The sequence below is a fragment of the Hypanus sabinus genome, chromosome 12, assembly GCF_030144855.1.
Source record: "Hypanus sabinus isolate sHypSab1 chromosome 12, sHypSab1.hap1, whole genome shotgun sequence".
In the NCBI taxonomy this organism is placed as follows: Eukaryota; Metazoa; Chordata; class Chondrichthyes; order Myliobatiformes; family Dasyatidae; genus Hypanus; species Hypanus sabinus.
This window is the reverse complement of record NC_082717.1, coordinates 5,626,107-5,647,008: the sequence shown is the minus strand read 5'-3', so window position 1 is coordinate 5,647,008 and position 20,902 is coordinate 5,626,107. Positions and strand designations below refer to the sequence as shown.

The following is a 20,902-nucleotide window of genomic DNA, read 5'->3' as shown; positions in this document are numbered from 1 at the left end:
AAGTATGCTTGTACGTGTGAATATTAGTTGAAAAATTAATTTATACATTTATAGGTTTTCCATCTTTGTTGTAATGTTTATTCTGTCATTCATTCTTTGGGGCTCTCTTCTTTCTCGTGGATGTCGGCGAAGAGCAAGAATCTGTCAATCTGTCACTCTCTCTCTCTCACACACACACACACACAAACAAGGGACAGAGAGGTGTCACCTCCTTCCACAGCGAGAGGGGAGACTAACCAAACAAACTTCGCTGTTACAGTCCACCGCGTCGCTTTCATTCCGATGTTCCGTTCTCCCGTGATGAATCAGTCGGCGACACCGGAATGGAATCGGTTCAGATCAAATGGTATCTTCTTTGTCTGAGATGTAGAAACTCTGGGAGACCACCAGTCTCCCTGATAACTAAACCTTCACGAAATGCATCGAGCTGCATCTTCTGACCTAAGATGCAAGAGCCAGATACCTATGTGAGTACCAGCAACGGACAGCCGGCGCAGTGTACCCCTGCGGTCGTTCCCGTACAACGCTTTGTATACTACCGTGGAGAAATGGGACGACTTAAAACAGGAAGTCTCAGCGACCAGAGCTAGGCACTGAAGAAGGAGAGGGGATAGGGGATTCCATAATTAGAGGAGCAGAAAGCAGAAATAAAATCATTGTAACGTTCTCCTTCGGGTGTAACGAACGCCGAATTTAACGTCCGGATAAACCACAGCCAATGCAAACCAGATCGCAGTAAGATTAACCATTTACTGTTCACTCTTCACATTAACATATGGTGAAAACTGTTGATAAAACAATACAAGATTGATACAGTATTTGTTCTTTCCTTAATATCACATTTCAAGTGTAAATACTTGCAAAGGTGACTATAACTACAGTACACTAAGGTGCAGTATACAGGGAGAGTTTACCTGCTCCATTGACTACTTTAAATACACTTCCATGCAAACTATCCGCGACTCTTTAACTAACGAAAGCATAAACATTATCTACCGTCGTTACTTCTAACAGGATCGACATTAACATCTTAGTTCAATATATCGATTATCTATTAACTTACAGCGTTGCTCTCAGTGTGATTTCTCATGCCTGCAAAACTGCTTCTGCTCAGGTGAGCCTCGTGGAAAGCCCCCACCCTCGCGCTAATTTCAAACCGGTGTTTTCCCACAAGACGCGGCGAAACCGGATGTGACGTCATTGCATGCCGATATATTTTACATGCAATGAATATACTTTAAACACTTCTAATTCTAACTAGAAAATACTATTGAATGAATTACTAAGCGAAAATATTATAAACTAAATAACTGTCGTAAAGACAGCACACTCCCCGCTTGACCTTCGTAAGGTCACAATGAGCAGAGTACAAAACTTAGTCTCTTAATCAGTCATTGGGTAGAAGTAGAATAACTTCTGTAACTGGCCCTTGGTAAATTTTCACATCGCCTTGGTCGGTAGTCTTCAATTCGATCTTCCTGACATGTTCATCCCCGCTAGGGAATGTAGCAGTGATTCTGGCCGTTGGCCAGCTGTTGCGGGTGGCTTGCTTGTCCCTGAGCAGGACTAAGTCTTCAACTTGAAGATTCCTTCGGGGTTCTGTCCACTTTTGTCTCTGTTGCAACAAAGGTAGATATTTTTGTCTCCAGCGAGGCCAGAACCGATTTGCCAGAGCCTGGACTTGTCTCCATTGCTTTGTGTACAAATCCTTGTCTGAGAAGTCTCCTGGTGGAGGAGGTGCTCCTGCCTTCTGCATAAGGAGCGTTGATGGCTAAAGTATAAAGGGGTTTTCTGGGTCAGAAGACACAGGTAGGAATGATTGTGCGTTTATAATGGCTGTGACCTCTGCCATTAGGGTGCACAGTACCTCGTGGGCCAATCGGGTGCGTTGCTGCATCTCAGGTTTCCTTTTCTGGGTTTTCCGTAAGGACGTGAACCGTTTGACTGCCTGCTCTTTGTTATCTGGTGAGCGCTGGCGTGGTTCTCTGAAAGGCAATGGGGCAACCCCATTATTTGCTTCATCTCTGAAGACCTTGGTGTCTTTGGGTTTTAAAGAAATGGTATCTTGAGCTGATTGTGCAAGTTTGTTTCCGTCCTCGGTTTGAACGAAAACTGACTGACCTAGCGTCTCGTCAGTTACTTTACGCTTGGTAATGTCTTGTTGTGCTTCTTTAGGGTACACCGCAGTGAGGCAGATCTCGGAACAAGAACGGCTTGACTGAGTTTGACCGCAAACTTCTGTACAGTTCGAGCTGACAATTGTTGTCCTGGAGTGAACCTCTCCCTCCCCGCCGTCCTGTTGTGGGGGTGAAGGAGCGTTGTCGGTTCTTTCATTCTTGACTTCATCACGGAGCCGTGAGGGTAAATTTCCTTCCTCGTATGGATGTGATGCAATCGTGACTCTCTGAGGTTCCTCGTAGCTGGGGAAGTTATCGAATACGTATGGAGAGTGGAGACGAGCCTGCCTGTCTATTTGATATTGTACATAGTCGCTTGTGCGTTCCAGTCTGGTCCTTTCTAAAGTAGATCTTACTTCGGTCAGATCACGCGACCCTTCAGCTTGTTCTATGTACTTTGCTTCCGCCATGGCAGCTTCTTCTTCTCTTTCTAGCTGCAGCACTTGCAACTCTGTCGATATTTTTGCCATTTCCAACTGGGTTTCGGCTTCTCTGGCGGCCTCTTCTCTTTGTCTGGCAGCCTCTTCGGCTTCTCTGGCGGCCCTTTCTTTCTGGATTTCGGCTTCTCTGGCAGCCTCTTCTCTTTGTCTGGCGGCCCTTTCGGCTTCTCTGGCGGCCCTTTCTTTCTGGATTTCGACTTCTCTGGTGGCCTGTTCTCTTTGTCTGGCGGCCCTTTCGGCTTCTCTGGCGGCCCTTTCTTTCTGGATATCGACTTCTCTGGTGGCCTGTTCTCTTTGTCTGGCGGCCCTTTCAGCTTCTCTGGTGGCCCTTTCTTTCTGGATTTCGACTTCTCTGGTGGCCTGTTTCATTTTCAAAACTGCTTCTTGTTTGGCGTAATGCAGTCGCACCTTGGCGGCTTCTGCCTTGGCTCTTGCCTGTGTGGACTTACTTGATGTCGTTCTACTGCCCTTGTCGCTGGGCGCCATCGACTTGATCCCGGATCGAGCTGACATTGCGGCACTTGGAACACCTGATAACGCCCGGGTGGGCTTACTTGATGTCGGTTTACTGCCCCTGTCGCTGGGCGGCGTCGACTTGATGCTGGATTGAGCTGACATTGCAGCACTTGAAACACCTGATAATGCCGCTTTTTCACTGTAACGTTCTCCTTCGGGTGTAACGAACGCCGAATTTAACGTCCGGATAAACCACAGCCAATGCAAACCAGATCGCAGTAAGATTAACCATTTACTGTTCACTCTTCACATTAACATATGGTGAAAACTGTTGATAAAACAATACAAGATTGATACAGTATTTGTTCCTTCCTTAATATCACATTTCAAGTGTAAATACTTGCAAAGGTGACTATAACTACAGTACACTAAGGTGCAGTATACAGGGAGAGTTTACCTGCTCCATTGACTACTTTAAATACACTTCCATGCAAACTATCCGCGACTCTTTAACTAATGAAAGCATAAACATTATCTACCGTCGTTACTTCTAACAGGATCGGCATTAACATCTTAGTTCAATATATCGATTATCTATTAACTTACAGCGTTGCTCTCACTGTGATTTCTCATGCCTGCAAAACTGCTTCTGCTCAGGTGAGCCTCGTGGAAAGCCCCCACCCTCGCGCTAATTTCAAACCGGTGTTTTCCCACAAGACGCGGCGAAACCGGATGTGACGTCATCGCATGCCGATATATTTTACATGCAATGAATATACTTTAAACACTTCTAATTCTAACTAGAAAATACTATTGAATGAATTACTAAGCGAAAATATTATAAACTAAATAACTGTCGTAAAGACAGCACAATCATATTTGGAGCGTAACATTCAAAGATACACACTGTATTGAAAGGGCAGGCGGGAAGGCAGAGGTGTTGGTAAATAAATAAATCAAATGAATAGAAAGAGGTGACATAGGACCGGAAGGTGTAGAATCGTTGTGGGATCCAAACAATAGCCAGTATTAGGCTACAAATGACAATGGGAGATAGAAAAGTCATGTTAAAAAGACAATGTTGTGATAATCATAAGGGATTTCAATTTGCAGGTAGAATGGGAAAATCAATTTGGTGCTGGACCCCAAGAGCAGGTATTTGTAGAATGTGTATTGCAGCTTGTGGTTGAGCCCATGAGAGGAATGGGAATTCTGGATGGAGTGCAATATGGTTACCTGAATCTGATTAAGAATCTGAAGATGAAGGGACCCCTAGGAAGTAGTGATCATAATATGATATAATACTACCTGCAATGTGAGAAGGAGATGCTAAAACCGGATGTTTCAGTACTACAAAGGAGTAAAGGAAATTACAGAAGCATGATAAATGAGCTCTCCAAAGTTGTGTGGAAGAGGGTTTAGCATGGATGATGGCAGAACAGTAATGGCTGGTGATTCTGGAGGATATTCAGAAGAAGCAGAGGAGATACATTTCAGAGATGAGGAGCTATTCTAACAAGAAAATGAGGCAACTTTGGCTGACTAAGGAAGTCCAAGACAACATAAAGGCTGAAGAGAGGGCATATAACGTTACAAACATATAGTGGGAAGGTAGAGGACTGGGAAGCTTCTAAAAACTAACAGAAAACAATTTAATAAACCATAAACAGAAAGAAAATAAATTATGAAGGTATACTTTCCAATAATATAAAAGAGGATGTAAAGCATATTTTAGATGTATAATGGGTAAAACAGATGAGCGGGGAGATCAGATCACTGGAAAATTATGGGTGTAGATGTAGTAATGGGGTGAGAAGTAGCAGACAAACTTAATAACTACTTTGCATCTGTCTTCACTATGGAAGGATCAGGCAGAATGCAGAAATGCAAGGGTGCTAGAGGGCCGAAGCTATTATTGAAGCGAAGATGCCTGGGAAGCTGCAAAGTCAGAAGGTAGATAAGTCATCTGGACTAGATCAACTACTCTCCAGTGTCCTGAAAGAGGTAGTGGAAGAGATTGTGGAGGCATCAGTAATGATTTTAAAGAATCGCTAGATTCTGGAATGGAACTGCAAGAATGGAAAATTGCAAATTTCACTCCTTCCGTTAAGAATGCAGGGATGCTGAAGAAAGAAAATTATCAGCCAGTTGGCCTGACTTCAGTGAGTGACTGGAAAGATATTGGAGTCTTTTGCAAATAATGGGGTTTCAGAATACTTGGATGCATGGTATACAAAAGACCAACGTCTGCATGGTTTCCTTAAGGAGAAATCTTGCCTGACATATCTGTAGGAAGAATACTTCGAGGAAATAAGACAAAGGTGCCAAAGTGAACATTGTTTATTTGGATTTTCAGTAGACCTTTGACAAGGTGCTCCACATGAGGCTGATTAACAAGGCCCTATAGTACTACAAAAATTACTAGCATTGATAGAAGATTGGCTGACAAGCAGGAGGCAAAGAGTCCTTTTCAAGTTTACTTCTGGAGACTAGTGGTCACTACAGTTTCAGAGTCAGGACAGTTATTTTGAAGATGTATGTCAATGATTTGGCTGAAGGAATTGATGGCTTTGTGGCCATGTTTTCAGATGATATGAGAATAGGTCAAGGGGCAGGTACTCTTGAAGAATCAAGGTGTCTGCAGAAGGACTTAGGCAGATCGGGTGAATTGGCAAAGAAGTGGCAGATGGAATATAGTGTTGGCAAATACATTGTCATGCAGTTTTGCAGAAGGAATAAATGGGGAGAAATTTTAAAAAGCAGAAGTGCAAATGGACTTGGGAGTCCTTGTACAGGATTCCCCAGAAGATAAATTGCATGTTAACAAGGTGGTAAGCAATGCAAATACAATGTTATCATTCATTTTGAGAGGACTAGAGTACAGTGGTGATTTATAAGTCATTGTTCGGACTGTCTTGCAGTATTGTGAGCAGTTTTGGGCCCTTTATGTAAGAAAAGATGTGCTTGCATTGGAGAGGATCCAGAGGATGTTCATGATAATGGTCCCAGGAATTGAAGCGTTAACATATAAAGAGCATTTGATGGCTTTGGGCTGCACTTCCTGGTGTTCTGAAAAATGAAGGGGAATCTCAGTGAAATCTACCGAATATTGAAAGTCCTTGATAGAGTGGATGTGGAGAGGAAGTCCCCAACGTGGGGGAGTAAAGGTCAAGTCATTCGATAAATTTAAGGAAGAAGTTAATAGGTTCTTGATTACTCAAAGCATCAAAGATTATGGGGAGAAGGCAGGTGAATGGGGCTGAGCAGGATAATAAATCAGCCATGATGGAACAGCAAGCCATTTTCGATGGGCTGAGTGGATCAATTCAGCTCCTATGTCTTATTTTCTTATTCCTTAACCCAGCTAAGGGATTCTAAAACCCATCTTCACAGAACAATCATTTTGCTTGCTTATTTATATATTTATTTGCTGATTTATTTAGTTATAATTGTGTATTATGTACTCAATTTGTCTTCTTTTTCACATTGGTTGTTTTCCAGTCTTGCTTGTGTGTAGTTTTTCATTGGTTCTATGCTCTTTGTTTGACTGTGAAAGCCTGGATGAGAACGAATCTCAGGGAGATATGTTGACATATATCAAATTAGTTAATAAATTCAATTTGAACTTTGAATTATACTGTAACTATACAAAATTTGGGCAGACAGAAAGGCATCTACAGGACAAAGCGGTGCAAGAGTCAAATGCCGAAAAGAGTCAAATGCCGAATAACGGGTGGTTGGCAATGTGAGTGCATTCTGAAGTCATGTGCATTTCGAGAATAAGTAATATCTGGAATTAAAGAAATAGGTTTCTAGGCAACTGCAAACAGGATTGGCAAGCTGCAGGGTGGGAGAGATGTTTGTGATTAAAGTGTATAGTATTAGGTGTGGTGTCCTTGGGTCCTTTTGAGGTAGAATATGACACAGCATTTGTTTAAATCACTCCAGAACTGGTTGGCACTATAATGGTTTGAAGAACTAGTGTTCATGGAAGTTTTTCTGCTTTTGGAATATTTAACATCTTTTCTGGGGCAGAGCTCACATTTTCAAAAGGAAAGGGTTACATCCAGACCCAGAAACATCCAATTTCCCGTAGTAAGGTTTGTGATTAAACTACTTTGATGGAATATATGTGTGCATATATCTATGTATCTATCTTGCTGTAAATTTATTTATTTATTTATTTGCTTATTATATAAATGGCAATATACTGAAGCACAGGAACACATGTTCAGGATCCCTGAACACCATGTCATGAAATAGTCAACCCTTTCATTTCTACCAAAGTGCATAACCATCCATACACTTCCCGACACTGTATTCTATCTGCCACTGCTTTGCCCATTCTCCCAATCTGTCCAAGTCCTTCTGTAGCTTCCCCAATTCCTCAAAACTACCACCTCCTCCACCTACCTTGAATTCATCTCCAACCTTGCAACAAAGCCAAATTGTTAAAATATAATGCGCAAATCAGTCCCAACACAGACCCCTGTAGAACACCACTAGTCACTGGCAGCCAGCTAGAAAAAGATCCCTTTATTCACAGTAGCTGGCGGGTGACAACACAGTAATTTGGGAGGGGGCAACATGGTAACTTGAGGGTGATAGGGGAATGTAAGGGGTGACACATTAACATAGGGTGGCACAGTAATACAACCGAGAATATAGGAAAGTATAGCACAGTAGTAGGCAATTCAGCCCACAATGTTGTGCTGAACCAGCTGAAAAGCAAATGATAAACAGCCATTCACTAATCCCTCCTATCTGATGATGATATTTGATTCTTCGATTGCAAGAATCAAGAGGGGAGAAGAGTTCTCAGGAGAAATGGCACAATTGTTTTCTTCCCATCTGCGCTGCATAGGTTTATAGTGAGGAGCAGAGTGCCTGGACTGATTCCACTCTTTATAGACCATGGGGATGTTATACAATGGCACAGCGAGCTGTGACTCCTGCAGCGACCACAAGGCTGTTGGTTGAGCATTGGAGTTTTCCTTCTCTGATACTGCCAACCAATGCCAATGAATATACCTGCCTGCACAGTTATGCCGCTGGACACTCGATAATGGCTTGATGAAGGAAACTCAGCAAGAACAGGAACGCCATGTGAAGGTGTTTCTATGGGCACCCGAGTGTTGGAGAGTAGTCCTGTGGTGATCACTGCACCAGGAAAGGAAAGGCTATGAGAGAAGCTTCACCTTCCTTGAGTGAGCAGGACATCCAGTCCGGGACTCACCATTCCCCAACTTCCTACCTACACCATGTCCTTGTACTTCCATCCTCCATATATACATGTCTCAATCCAGAAATGCAAACAAAAATGACATTAAGAGAAAATATCTTGACTGGGGGTAGGTGGAGGAGGTGGTGATCTTGAGTGTGGTGCTGGGGTTCCCAGCCTGGGGTCTGCAGACCCCTCAGTTAATGAAAGGGGTCCATGACAATGAAATTGTTGGGATCCCTTGATATAGAGGGATTTGTATGGAAAGATGAACCTGGTTGTTGGGGAAACCACTTTATGTCAGCAAGTCTAGAAAAGAGGAGGATCACAAGAATAATTCTGGGAATGAAAGAGTTAAAGCATAAGGAGTGTTTGATGGCTGTCCTTCGATACTCACTGCAGTTTTGAAGAATGAATCGTTGGGGGGGGGGGTGGAATTCATTGAAGCCAAGTGAATATTAAAGCGCCTGGATAGAGTGCAGGTGGGGACGCAGCCTCAGAACAGAAGGACACCACTTTAGAACATAGATGAGGAGGAAGCTCTTCAGCCAAATAAGACCATAAGATATAGGAGCAGAATTAGTCAATTTGGCCTGTCGAGTCGGCTCCACTATTTCAACATGGCTGATCCTGGCTGATCCACTGTTAACTGGCAGCCAGTCAGAAATGTCTCCCTTTATTCACACCCCTTGCCTCCTGCTTTATCCATGCTAGAAACTTTCCTGTAGTACCAAGAGCTCATAGCTTGTTAAGCAGCCTCATGTGCGGCATCTTTCAAAGGCATTCTGAAAATCCAAGTACACAACATCAACTGATTCTCCTTTGTCTATCCTGCTTGTTACTTCTTCAAAGAATTCCAACAGATTTGCAAGACAATATTTTCCCTTAAAGAAGCTATGCTGACAATGGCCTATTTTGTCATGTACAGTGCCTACACTAAGTATTCACCTCTCCCCTGGAACTTTTTATGTTTTATCATTTTACCACATTGAATCACAGTGGATTTTTTTGACACTGATCAACAGAAAAGAGCTTTTGTGTCAAAGTGAAAACAGATCTCTACAAAGTGATCTAAATTAATTGCAAATATAAAATGCAAAATAATTGATTGCATAAGTACTCAGCATAATATGAGAAACCAGATCACCACCAGTACAGCCAATTGGTTTTGAAGTAATATAATTAGTTAAATGGAGATCACCCATGTGCAATCAAGGTGTTTGAATTGATTGTAGTAAAAATACACCTGAACCTGAAGGCCCAGCTGCTGGTGAGTTAGTATCCTGTCAAAAACTACATCATGAAGACAAAAGAACACTCCAACCAACTCCATAAAAAAAGTTATTGAAAAGCACAAGTCAGGGGATGGATACAAGATTATTTCCAAGTCATTGAATATCCCTTGAAATATTGTCAGGTCAGTCATCAAGAAATAGAAAGAACATGTCACATGTTTACATGAAACCTGCCTAGTTTGTCCTCAGAAAACTGAGTGACCATGCTAGATGCGCACTAGTGAGGGAGGCTACCAAGAGACCTATGACAATTCTGGAGGAGTTGCAAGCTTTAGTTGCTGAGACGGGAGAGATGCGCATACAACAACTATTGCCCGGGTGCTTCACCAGTCACAGCTTTATGGGAGCTTGGCAAAGAGAAAGCCACTGTTGACAAAAAGCTCACATGAAATCTGAGCTAGAGTTTACCAGAAAGCATGTGGGAGACTCTGAAGTTAGCTGGAAGAAGGTTTTATGGTCTGACGAAACCACAATTCAGCTTTTTGGCCATCAGACAAAACGCTATGTTTGGTGTCAGCCAGACACCACACATCATCAAAAACACACTATGTCTCTATTGAAGCATGATGGTTGCTGCATCATGCTCTAGGCGTGCCTCATTGCAGCAGGCCCTGGAAGGCTTGTGAAGCTAGATGGTAAAATAAATGCAACAAAATACAAGGAAATCCTGGAGGGAAATCTGTTGCAGTCTGCAAGACAACTGTGACTTGGGAGAAGTTGGGTTTTCCGGCAAGACAATGACCCCAAACATGCTGCCAAAACTACTCAGGAATAGCTAAAAAACAACGAAGTTAATGTCCTGGAGTGGACAGATCCCAGACCTCAATCCAATTGAGAATATGTGGCTGGATTGAAAAGGACTGTTCACTCACGATCCCCATGCAATCTGGCAGAGCTTGAGCACTTTTGTAAACAAGAATGGTGAAAAATTGTAGTGTCCAGATGTGCAAAGCTGATAGAGACATATCCACACAGACCAAGGCTGTAAATTGGTGCCAAAGCTGCATCTATTAAATACAGACTTGAAGGGAGAGAGTAATTATGCTATCAATTATCTTGTGTTTAATAATTGTAATAAATTTAAACCAATCTGTAGAAAAGTGTTTCCACTTTGATACAGAAGAGACTTTTATAGACAATAGACAATAGGTGCCAAAGTAGACCATTCGGCCCTTCAAGCCTGCACCGCCATTTTGTGATCATGGCTGATCAATTACTATCAATACCCTCTTCCTGCCTTGTCCCCATATCCCTTGATTCCCCTATCCATAAGATACCTATCTAGCTCCTTCTTGAAAGCATCCAGAGAATTGGCCTCCACTACCTTCCAAGGCAGTGCATTCCAGACCCCCACAACTCTCTGGGAGAAGAAGTTTTTCCTTAACTCTGTCCTAAATGACCTACCCCTTATTCTCAAACCATGTCCTCTGGTACTGGACTCTCCCAGCATCTAGAACATATTTCCTGCCTCTATCTTGTCCAATCCCTTAATAATCTTATATGTTTCAATCAGATCCCCTCTCAATCTCCTTAATTCCAGCGTGTACAAGCCCAGTCTCTCTAACCTTTCTGCATAAGACAGTCCAGACATCCCAGGAATTAACCTTGTGAATCTATGCTGAACTTTCTCTACAGCCAGGATGTCCTTCCTTAACCCTGGAGATCAAAACTGTACACAATACTCCAGGTGTGGTCTCACCAGGGCTCTGTACAAATGCAAGAGGATTTCCTTGCTCTTGTACTCAATTCCCTTTGTAATAAAGGCCAACATTCCATTAGCCTTCTTCACTGCCTGCTGCACTTGCTCATTCACCTTCAGTGACTAATGAACAAGGACTCCGAGATCTCTTTGTATTTCTCCCTTACCCAACTCTACACCGTTCAGATAATAATCTGCCTTCCTGTTCTTACTCCCAAAGTGGATAACCTCACACTTATTCACATTAAACGCCATCTGCCAAGTATCTGCCCACTCACCCAGCCTATCCAATTCACCCTGAATTCTCCTAACATCCTCATCACATGTCGCACTGTCACCCAGCTTAGTATCCTCAGCAAATTTGCAGATGTTATTTTTTATGCCTTCATCCAAATCATTAACGAAAATGGTAAACAGCTGTGGTCCCAATACCGAGCCCTGTGGCACCCCACTAGTCACCACCTGCCATTCCGAGAAACACCCATTCACCGCTACCCTTTGCTTTCTATCTGCCAACCAGTTTTCAATCCATGTCAATGCCTTCCCCCGATGCCCTGAGCTTTGATTTTACCAACCAATCTTCTGTGTGGGACCTTATCAAATGCCTTTTGAAAATCGAGGTACACTACATCCACTGGATCTCCCCCGTCTAACTTCCTGGTTACATCCTCGAAAAACTCCGACAGCTTAGTCAAGCATGAATTACCCTTGATAAATCCATGCTGGCTTGGCCCAATCCTTTCACTGCTATCTAGATATGCCACAATTTCATCCTTAATAATGGACTCTAGCATCTTTCCCTCCACCGATGTCAGGCTGACATGTTGATAGTTCTCCGTTTTCTCCCTCCCTCCTTTTTTAAAAAGTGGGATAACATTAGCCTTTCTCCAATCCTCAGGAACTGATCCTGAATCTAAGGAACATCGCAAAATGATTACCAATGCATCCACAATTTCCAGGGCCACCTCCTTTAGTACCCTACTGTGCAGACCATCTGGACCTGTGGATTTGTCAGCCTTCAGTCCCATCAGTTTTCTCATCACCATTTACTTCCAAATGTCAGTCTGTTTCATTTCCTCTGTTACTCTATGTCCTTGGCCCATCCATATATCTGGGAGATTGCTTGTGTCTTCCTTAGTGAAAACAGATCTAAAGTACTCTTTAAATTCTTCTGCCATTTCTCTGTTTCCCATAATAATTTCACCCAATTCATTCTTCAAGGGCACAACATTGTTCTTAACTATCTTCTTTCTCTTCACATACCTAAAAAAGCTTTTGCTATCTTCCTTTATATTCCTGGCTAGATTGCGTTTGTACCTAATTTTTTCTCCCCGTATTGTCTTTTTAGTTAAGTTCTGTTGTTCCTTAAAAACTTCCCAATCATCTGTCCTCCCACTCACCTTAGCTCTATCATATTTCCTTTTTCTTAATGCTATGCAACCTCTGACTTCCTTTGTCAACCACTGTGGCCCCTTTCCCCCCTTTGAATCCTTCCTTCTTTGGGGGATGAACTGATTTTGCACCTTGTGCATTATTCCCAAGAATACCTGCCATTGCTGTTCCACTGTCTTTTCTGCTAGGCTGCCTGTCCAGTCAACTTTGGCTAGCTCCTCCCTCATGGCTCCATAGTTTCCCCTGTTCATCTGCAACACTGACACCTCCAGCTGCCCTTATCCTTCTCAAATTGCAGATAAAAACTTATCATATTATGATCACTACTTCCTAATGGCTCCTTTACTGTGAGATCGCTTATCAAATCCTGTTCATTACATAACACTAAATCCAGAATAGTCTTGTCCCTGGTCAGCTCTCGCACAAGCTGTTCCAAGAATGCATCCCATACGCACTCTACAAACTCCCTATCCTGTGGTCCAGCACCGACCTGATTCTTCCAGTTAACCTGCATGTTGAAATCCCCCATAACTACTGCAACATTACCTTTGCCACATGCCAATGTTAACTCCGTATTCAACTTGCACCCAATATCCATGCTACTGTTTGGTGGCCTGTAGACAACACCCATTTGGGTCCTTTTGCCCTTACTGTTCCTCAGTTCTATCCACACAGATTCTACTTCTCCTGAACCTATGTCCCCCTTTGCAAAGGACTGAATCTCATTCCTCACCAACAGGGCCATCCCACCCCCTCTGCCCACATTTCTGTCCCTATGATAGCACATACACCCTTGTACGTTCATTTCCCATGTCTGATCTCCCTGCAGCCATGTCTCCGTTATCCCAACAACATCATAGTTACCCATTCGCACCTGGGCTTCAAGCTCATCCGCCTTATTCCTGACACTTCGTGCATTCAGATATAGAATTTTTAACCCATTTCTCCTCTCTCTGTTTGAATCGTTGCCTATTGTACTTAACCCAGCTCCCCAAACACCCATCGGGCTATATGCCCCTAGAATTTTGTTCTTCCTAAATTTACTTATTCTTTCAACAAATTTAACTCCATTTTTCGTCAGACCATCCCTCTGTACATGAGTCCTCCTTATCACTTGTTTCGCCTCACCTTCCTCTACTACACACTTAATATTCCGGAACCATGTAGTCCCCACCTGTCCTTTATTCTTCCTCTCGCTATCCTCTCTCACATTCTGGATCCCCGGCCCCTGCAAATTTAGTTTAAACCCCCTCATGAAGCACTAGCAAACTTCCCTGCAAGAATGTTAGTACCGCTCCAGTTCAGGTGTAAACCGTCCCTTCGGAACAGATCCCACCTTCCCTGGAACAAAGCCCAATTATCTACAAACCTGAAGCCCTCCCTCCTGCACCATCCTCTCAGCCACATATTAATCTTTATAATTGTTCTGTTCCTTGCCTCACTCGCACATGGCACAAGTAGCAATCCTGAGATTGTTACCCTGGATGTCCTGCTCTTCAGCTTCGCACCTAACTCCCTGAACTCCCTACGCAGGACCCGCTCACTCATCCTACCCATGTCATTGGTCCCTACATGGACCACAAAATCTGGATTCTTGCCCTCCCTCTCGAGAATAACCTGCACCTTCAGTTGATCTATGTCAAACAATTAAATCCACTGTGATTCAATATTGTAAATCAATAAAAATTGAAAACTTCCAAGCTGGACTGAATGCTTTTTATAGGCACTGTACAAATGGTGGTGAATATGCGGATTTCATAAGACCGTAAGATATAGGAGCAGAATTAGGCCATTTGTCCTATCGAGTCTAATCCACCATTTCATCATGGTCAATCCATTTTTCTTCTCAGCCCCAAACTCCAGCCTTCCCCTTGCATAGCTTCATGCCCTGAGCAATCAAGAATCTGTCAACCTCTACCTTTAATATACATAGGTAGACTCCACAGCTGCCTGTGGCAAAGAATTCCACAGATTCACAACTCTCTGACTAAAGAAATTCCTCCTCATCTCCATTCTAAAAGGACACCCCTCTATTTTGAGGCTGTGTCCTCTGGACTTAGACTCTCCTTCCATAGGAAACATCCTTTCTGTATCCTCTCTATCAATGCATTTCACCATTCGATAGGTTTCAATCGTCACCTTTCAATCTTCAAAATTTGAGAGAATACAGGCCCAAAGCCATCCAACATTCTTCATAAGACACGCTGTTCAAACAGGAATCATTTTTCTGAATCTCCTTTGAACCCTCTCTAGTTTCAGAACATCCTTTCAAAGATAAGTGGCCCAAGTCTGCACATAATACTCCAAAAGAGTGCTCACCACTGCTTTATAAAATCTCAGCATTGCATCCTTCCTTTTATATTTAAATATTCTTGAAACAAATGATACCATTACATTTGCCTTCCTCACCACTGACTCAACCTGCAAATCAACTTTTAGGGATTGTGTACATGCACACCAAAGTTCCTTTGCCCTTTTGTTTTTTTGTATTTTCTCAATATTTAGAAAATAGTCACCCCTTTCATTTCTTCTATCAAAGTGCCTGGCTATACCCTTCCCAACCCTGAATTCCATCTGCCATTTCTTTATAAAATGAATCAGTACCAGCATACACCCCTGTTTAACACATTTAGTCACTGGAAACCAACCAGAAAAGGCTCCTTTTATTCCCATTCTTTGCATCCTGCCAGTCAGCCACTGATTTATCCACTATAGAATCTTTCCTGCAATACTGTGGGCTCGTAGCTTGTTATGTAGCCACATGTGTGGCATCTTGCGTTTTGAAAATCCAAGTATACAGCATCATTTGATTCTCCTTTGTCAATCCTGCTTATTATTTCTTCAAGGAATAGCAACAGATTTGTAAGGCAATATTTTCCCTTGAGGAAGCCATGCTGACTATGACCTATTTTATCATGTACCTTCAAGTACCCCAAAACCACATCCATAACAATTGACTCCAACGGTCCTGACCGTTCATTACTCATATTCTCCTAATTCCCTTTTCCCCATGTTCCTTGATTGTGGCACCTGATTCTCATCTAAAACCTGCAGCATAAAAACCCGGGCTTTGCATCCACTCATAGCCAGATCATTGTTTCAGCCAGTGTGGTAATTCATGTTCCTGGCTACTTACGATTGTGTATTTTAAGTTTTACTTCAGCGCTGAGGTTTGACTGTGTAACTCCGTCCCTGTGTGTCAAGGTAATTATTGCCTGCCGCCTGCCTTTCCGTTCATTCCTTGGTTTGCCATTCAAGTCCAGCAATGCCCCATGCCGAGAAAAGTTTTGCCTGCCTCCTGCCTTTCTGTTCACCCTCCTGTTTGCCGTTCAGCTCCGGCCACGCTCCCACCCTCGTCTGCATCCTAACTCTATCTCCATGCCAGTGTCCTGCGTTTGGGTTCACCCATTCTTTGCAACACCAACATCTTCCCAATATCGAGGTCAGACTAACTGACCTATAATTTCTCCCTTCTTGAAAAGTGGAGTGGCATTTGCAACTTTTCAGTCTTCTGCAACCATTACAGAATCAATTCATTCTTTAAAGATCATTACCTATACCTTCTCAAACTCTTCAGCCACCTCTTTCAGAAACTGGGGTGTACACCATCTGACTCATCTACCTTCAGACATTTCTGTTTCCCAAGAATCTACTGCTTATTAATGGTAACTTCATGCACTTCATGACACCTGACTTCTGGAACTTCCACCATACTGTTTGTGTCTTCCATTTTGCCACAGATGGCTTTGGAGGCCACGTCACTAGGTATAATTAAAGTGGAGGATAATAGGTTCTTGATTAGTAAGAGCATCAAAGCTCATATGGAGTTGAGAGGGATAATAAATCAGCCATGACAAAATAGTGGAGTAGACTCGACTGGTCTAATTTTTCTCCTATTTCTTATGTTCTTATAGTCTGACAGGCTTTGGGAAGTAGAGTCAGCTGAACATCACGGTTCCTTGTACCTTTCTGCCTCTCATTTATACCCGTATATCCCCTAATGCACCTGCTTTCTGTTTCCCATCCCTCAGCCTTCACACAAATCCAAAACATTTCAGTATTTGGAGTAAACAGGTGCCGATTGGTTCACTGATGCTTAGCAACACCATAAACAATGGGTCTGCTGTGAAGTGTGGGTGAATATCAATGAGCTGTCTGACCAGGGATGGTGGGAGGGTGAGAAAGACTCCCTTGTGCAGTTAGCTCACTGAGCACAATGCAGGATATTTATTCTGATTTGGAGACTGTGCCCTTGTTTCATTTTGATTCCAAAGTGGCAATCCCTTATAGGAAGCCAGGATGTACCACAGCACTGTCCAAATATCAGGAAACAAAGGAGTCAGATTTGAAAGTGGAGGCTTTCAGGACATAAGAGCGAGGGTAACATACACAAAGTGCTGGAGGAACTTAGCAAGTCAGACAGCATCCCTGGAAAGGAATAAACAGTAAACATTTTGGGCCAAGACCCCTAACCATGACTGCCCGACCTGTTGATTTCCTCCAAAATTTTGTGTCTGTTGAACTTTGAGAAATCTAATTTATTGGGGAATAATAAAGTTAATGGCAGGACCCTTAATAGCATTAACATCTTGGGGATCAAGTGCGTAGCTCACTGAAAGTGGACACACAAGTAGAAAGGATGAAAGATTGCCATCATTAGTTGGAACATTGAACATAAGAGTCCAAAAGCCATGTTGCAGCTCTACAAAACTTTGAGTGGACTACAGGGAGAATCGGGTACATTTCCCATCAGCCTATGACAGAAAGGATGTAGCTGCTTTGGAGAGAGTGCAGAAGTGGTTTACCAGGATACTGCCCGAGTTGAAGTTATAAGGAGAGGTTGGACAATCTAGCACTGTTTTTGGTGGAGCATCAGAGGCTAAGGGGACCTGGTGGAAGTTCATAAGTGTATGAGAGAGGCACGGCTAGACAGATGGTATTTACCCCCCGCCACCCCCGCACCAAGACTGAAATGCCTAAATTTGAGCATTTGTGTTTAAGGTGAGATGCATGGGACAAATTATTTTTACTTAGTGGTGGGAATCTGAAACAGGCTGTTGGGATGTTGATGAATATGATAATGGTGCTTGTGTTTAAGAGGTTGTTGATAGGCACACAAATATACAGGTAATAATTGGAAATACAATTACTGATTACTTTATTAGGTACACAGAATACACCCGCTTGTTAATGCAAATATATAATCAGCCAATCACGTGGCAGGAACTTAATTTATAAAAAACATGCAAAACTGCTGAATGAATTTTAGATCGGGGAAGAAATATGATCTAAGTTACTTTGAATGTGGAATGACAATTGATGCCAGAAGGGGTAGTCTGAGTACCTCAAAAACAGCTGATCTCCTGGGATTTCCACACACAGCAATCTGGAGTTTACAGAGAATGTTATAAAAAAATTATAGTGTGAATGGCATTTCTATGTGTGGAAAATGCTTTGTTAATGTGCGAGGTCAGAGAAGGATTGCCAGACTGGTTCAATCAGACAGGAAGGCATCAGTAACTCAAATGACTACAAATTATAACAGTGGTATGCAGGAATGCACGTCGAACCTTGAAGTGATGGATTACAGCAGCAGAAAACCACGAGCATACACTCAGAGGCTACTTTATTCGTCACTGAGCATATAGGAAAAGTATACTGTTAATGGAAGGACCCTTAACAGCATTAACATACAGAGGAATGAAGAAGTTCAAGTCTATAGTTCCCTGTAAGTGTACATATTGTGCAAGAGATAGATCACCTTCATTAACTGGGGCTTTGAATATGAGTCAGGAAGTCATGTTGCAGTTGTATAAGCCTTTGAATAGGCTGTACTTGAAGTATCATGTGATTTCTGGTTGCCCCATGACTTCGAAGAGGGTTCAGGCAAAGCTTACCAAAATGCTGCCTGGATTAGAATGTTTGGGCAAGTTTATAAGATTATAGGACCCACTAAGCAAGAGGAAATTTAGATAAATAGGTTATTTTCTCAGGAGCGCCAGAGAGTGAAGTGAGACCTGATAATGGTTTATAAAATATTGAGAAGTATAAACCAACAGTTGGTGTCTTTTCCACCCAAGGGTGAAATGTCTAATACTAGATGGACTGTATTATGGTGAGACTTGTGGGGTAAATATTCTTTTGAGTGGTGGGTACCTTGGAACGGCTGTTTAAGAGGTTCTTAACTAGATATATAAATAGACAAGGAATAATGGGATATGAGTCATGCACAGGGAAAAGGGGGAAGGAAATCAGTTTAATTCGGCATCACAACATGATACACAATCACGTTGAGTGATGTCACAACAACAGAATTGTATTCAACATTAGTAAGACCAAGGAACTAAGGGACTGATTGTGAACTTCAGCAAAGGAAAGTTGGGAGAGCACACCAGTTTTCGTCAACTGGTCAGTAATGGAGAGGGTAAGAAGTTTTGGAATCAACATTCAAATCCATTCAGATGTGTTTGCGGGATCGGGGCCGAGAGCTGAACTGCGAACATCCTAGGAATTAGCGCTCTCAACTACCTGGGATACAGGTCAGCAGAGATCACTCGGTTGTCTGGTTGGCAGGGACACAACGGAGGCTGGTGGCCTGTGTGGCAGCCAACCAATCAGAACAAAAAGTTGAACCAATATAAACAGTAGTGCTCGGCAGAAACAATAGCCTATTATGCACCTCGACTGCTGATTAAATGTTTGCGACCTTGTTACCAAGCTCAATGAACAACACTACAAACAGTCAGACCTATCCTGGGCCTAACATAATGTTGCACCAATGTCTGCTGCTATACTTCATTCGGACTTTGAGGAGATTTAGTACGTTCCCAAAGACTCTAGCAAACTTCTACAGCTGTATCGTGGAGAGTATTCGAACTTGTTGCATCACTGTCTGTCATGGAGAGGCACAGATGGTTAAATGTCTGCAGAGAGTTGTAGATTCACTCAAATCCCTCTCGGGCACAACACTCTCCACCACCGAGGACATCTTCAAAAGGCGAAGCCTCAAGAAGGCGGCATCCGTCGTGAAGGGCCCTCAACATCCACAACATGGCCTCTTATCATTGCTACCAGGTCTCTCTGGACGCACATGCTGTATAACTTCTTCCCTTTGCCATCAGATTTCTGAACAATCCCTGAACGCATGAAGACTACTGCAATATTTTGTTCTCTTTTTCACTATTTATTTATCTAATACATATTTATTATTATAATTTATAATATTTGTATCTATTGCACTGTCACAAAACAACACGTTTCACTCCATATGTCAATGAAATTACAAGTAATTCTGAGCTGACATTGTTCTGTTTTACATAACATCATTCAGGAAGTGATGGACATCAGTAAATTCAGTCACTGAGTCAAATCAGAGCACTGATTGGTTATTTTAGGCTATCAGTGAGTGGGGAATGTGGGGATGTTGCAGGAGGTGGAAGATCAGCCGTGCTTTTGATGAACAGTGGAACAGGTTCAGGGGCCGAATGAACCACTCCTGTTCTTATCAACAGACACTGCCCGCCGGTAAGGGAGTGGAAGAGTCCCGCAGCCAGGCACGGGCATTTTCTGAGTGCCCAAGAGCCAGGAGTAAGACCGTCTTGGAAACAGGGTATAACAATCCCTATCCCACTGTGATCTCACACTCAACATCCTCCTTTCCAAACCCATCCTAGCCCTTCATACCTCACCTTCACCCACAAACCATCCTTCCACATCATTACCTTCCCATGAACCACTCTTTCATCCCACTGACCTCATCCTGCTCCCACCCCCATAGTAAGCTCACTGCACCTCCATCAGACTGCCCTCCCCAACTCTTCACCAACTCCTAAATCACCCACCATTCCCACTGACCAACACCAACAAACTTCACTGGCCTCAGTGCCTTCATCCCCCAGCCCCAAAGCTGCGCTCATTGGAAGAATGGACAGACAGCAAGAAAGCTCATACCTTCTTCCCATGAGCTTATGGGTTTCCTCGGGATGCTCCGGTTTGCTCCCACAGTTAGAGGGTCATTGTAAATTGTCCTCTGATTCGGCTCAGAATAAATAAGTGGGTTGCTGGGTGTCATGGCTTGCCTGTTTCACACTACATCTCTAAATAAAATAAATAAAATCATCCAAGCTACCCATAGCTTCAATTGTGATACCTTCTTGCAGCTACCATCTGGCAGGGGTACTCTGAATAAAGATTTAAATTTCCTTGCTACCTGCTAAATTAAG

The 20,902-nt window shown here is 42.9% G+C and overlaps 1 protein-coding gene across 1 annotated transcript; it reads right to left on the bottom strand.

The window, feature by feature from the left end:
- Positions 1 to 770: 770 nt before the first annotated feature.
- On the bottom strand, positions 771 to 3,936 carry LOC132402586 (calponin homology domain-containing protein DDB_G0272472-like). The gene is made up of 2 exons (XM_059985480.1): positions 3,680 to 3,936; positions 771 to 3,401 (listed from the first exon to the last, which is right to left on the bottom strand). Exon 2 carries the CDS (start codon positions 3,233 to 3,235, stop codon positions 1,772 to 1,774), a length of 1,464 nt encoding a protein of 487 aa, XP_059841463.1. The 5' UTR covers positions 3,236 to 3,401; positions 3,680 to 3,936; the 3' UTR covers positions 771 to 1,771.
- Positions 3,937 to 20,902: the final 16,966 nt, after the last annotated feature.